An 807-nucleotide genomic window follows, 5' to 3' on the forward strand; every position below is an offset into this window, starting at 1 on the left:
AAAAAAAACCTTAATAAAGTACATTCATGTACGTTGCTTTAAGGCAACAACATTTAGAAATTCAAGGGAGAAATTCAGAAAAGGTAATTTTACATGAAATTTAAATTTTCCTACCAAAGACATCAGAAGAATGTTATGTAACATGATGAACTTACGTATTGTTGACAGGGTGAAAGTCGATGGAGAATCCAAACAAACTTCCTGTTGGTCCACTGAACACCACAGGTTCTTCCTGCAGGTTTAGACACACACTGACAGCGACACACAGCAGCACACACACACACCTGAACACACACATCTGAGCTATCTATCTCTGTCTGAGGACTATGGCTGAAATGTTTCAACACTCCTAATGAATGCCACTCCAAGTGTTTTTCTGTGAGTGTGTGTAAGTGAGTGAGTATGTATCTTGATGTGTGACTGACAGCTGGTGGTGTGGGTTTAACACTTTGGGGCTGCTGTTTCCTGTTGATAGAAAAATACAACTACAAGCCTGCTTATCTGCCAGTGCTCCACTAGCACTTAGTTCAAGCAGATTCTGGAAACTGAACTTCCCCACTGAGTGTTTATACTTCTCAGATGCTGTAGCCACAGGGACTCCTTGCACATGTTTTTAATCCAATTTTTAGCTTCTGCTTTGTGTTGTATTGTCAAACAAGCAGTTTAACCCTTTATAGGGCACTTGCATACCCCTTACCCTTAATTGGCATCAAAATATCCATATTTTTTAATGTTACACTGGAAAAAAATCAAAATCTAGATAAGTCATTTTTTCTTAAAATAAGTGCATTTCTTCTTAAATTGAGG

General features: G+C 38.3%; 1 protein-coding gene across 1 annotated transcript in view; it reads right to left on the bottom strand.

Moving 5' to 3' along the window:
• The window catches only part of itga2b (integrin subunit alpha 2b), a 23,660-nt gene extending 22,969 nt beyond the window's left edge, over positions 1–691 (bottom strand). Inside the window, exons 1-2 of the mRNA XM_015370446.1 lie at positions 156–691; positions 33–36 (exon numbers count right to left, since the gene is read on the bottom strand). Of these exons, the coding sequence (XP_015225932.1) occupies positions 33–36; positions 156–298 (147 nt within the window). The 5' untranslated portion in view covers positions 299–691. The remainder of the gene's footprint in view (positions 1–32; positions 37–155) is intronic.
• Between the last annotated feature and the right edge of the window lie 116 nt (positions 692–807).

The sequence above is a fragment of the Cyprinodon variegatus genome, unplaced genomic scaffold (genome assembly GCF_000732505.1).
Source record: "Cyprinodon variegatus isolate N-32 unplaced genomic scaffold, C_variegatus-1.0 Scaffold46, whole genome shotgun sequence".
In the NCBI taxonomy this organism is placed as follows: Eukaryota; Metazoa; Chordata; class Actinopteri; order Cyprinodontiformes; family Cyprinodontidae; genus Cyprinodon; species Cyprinodon variegatus.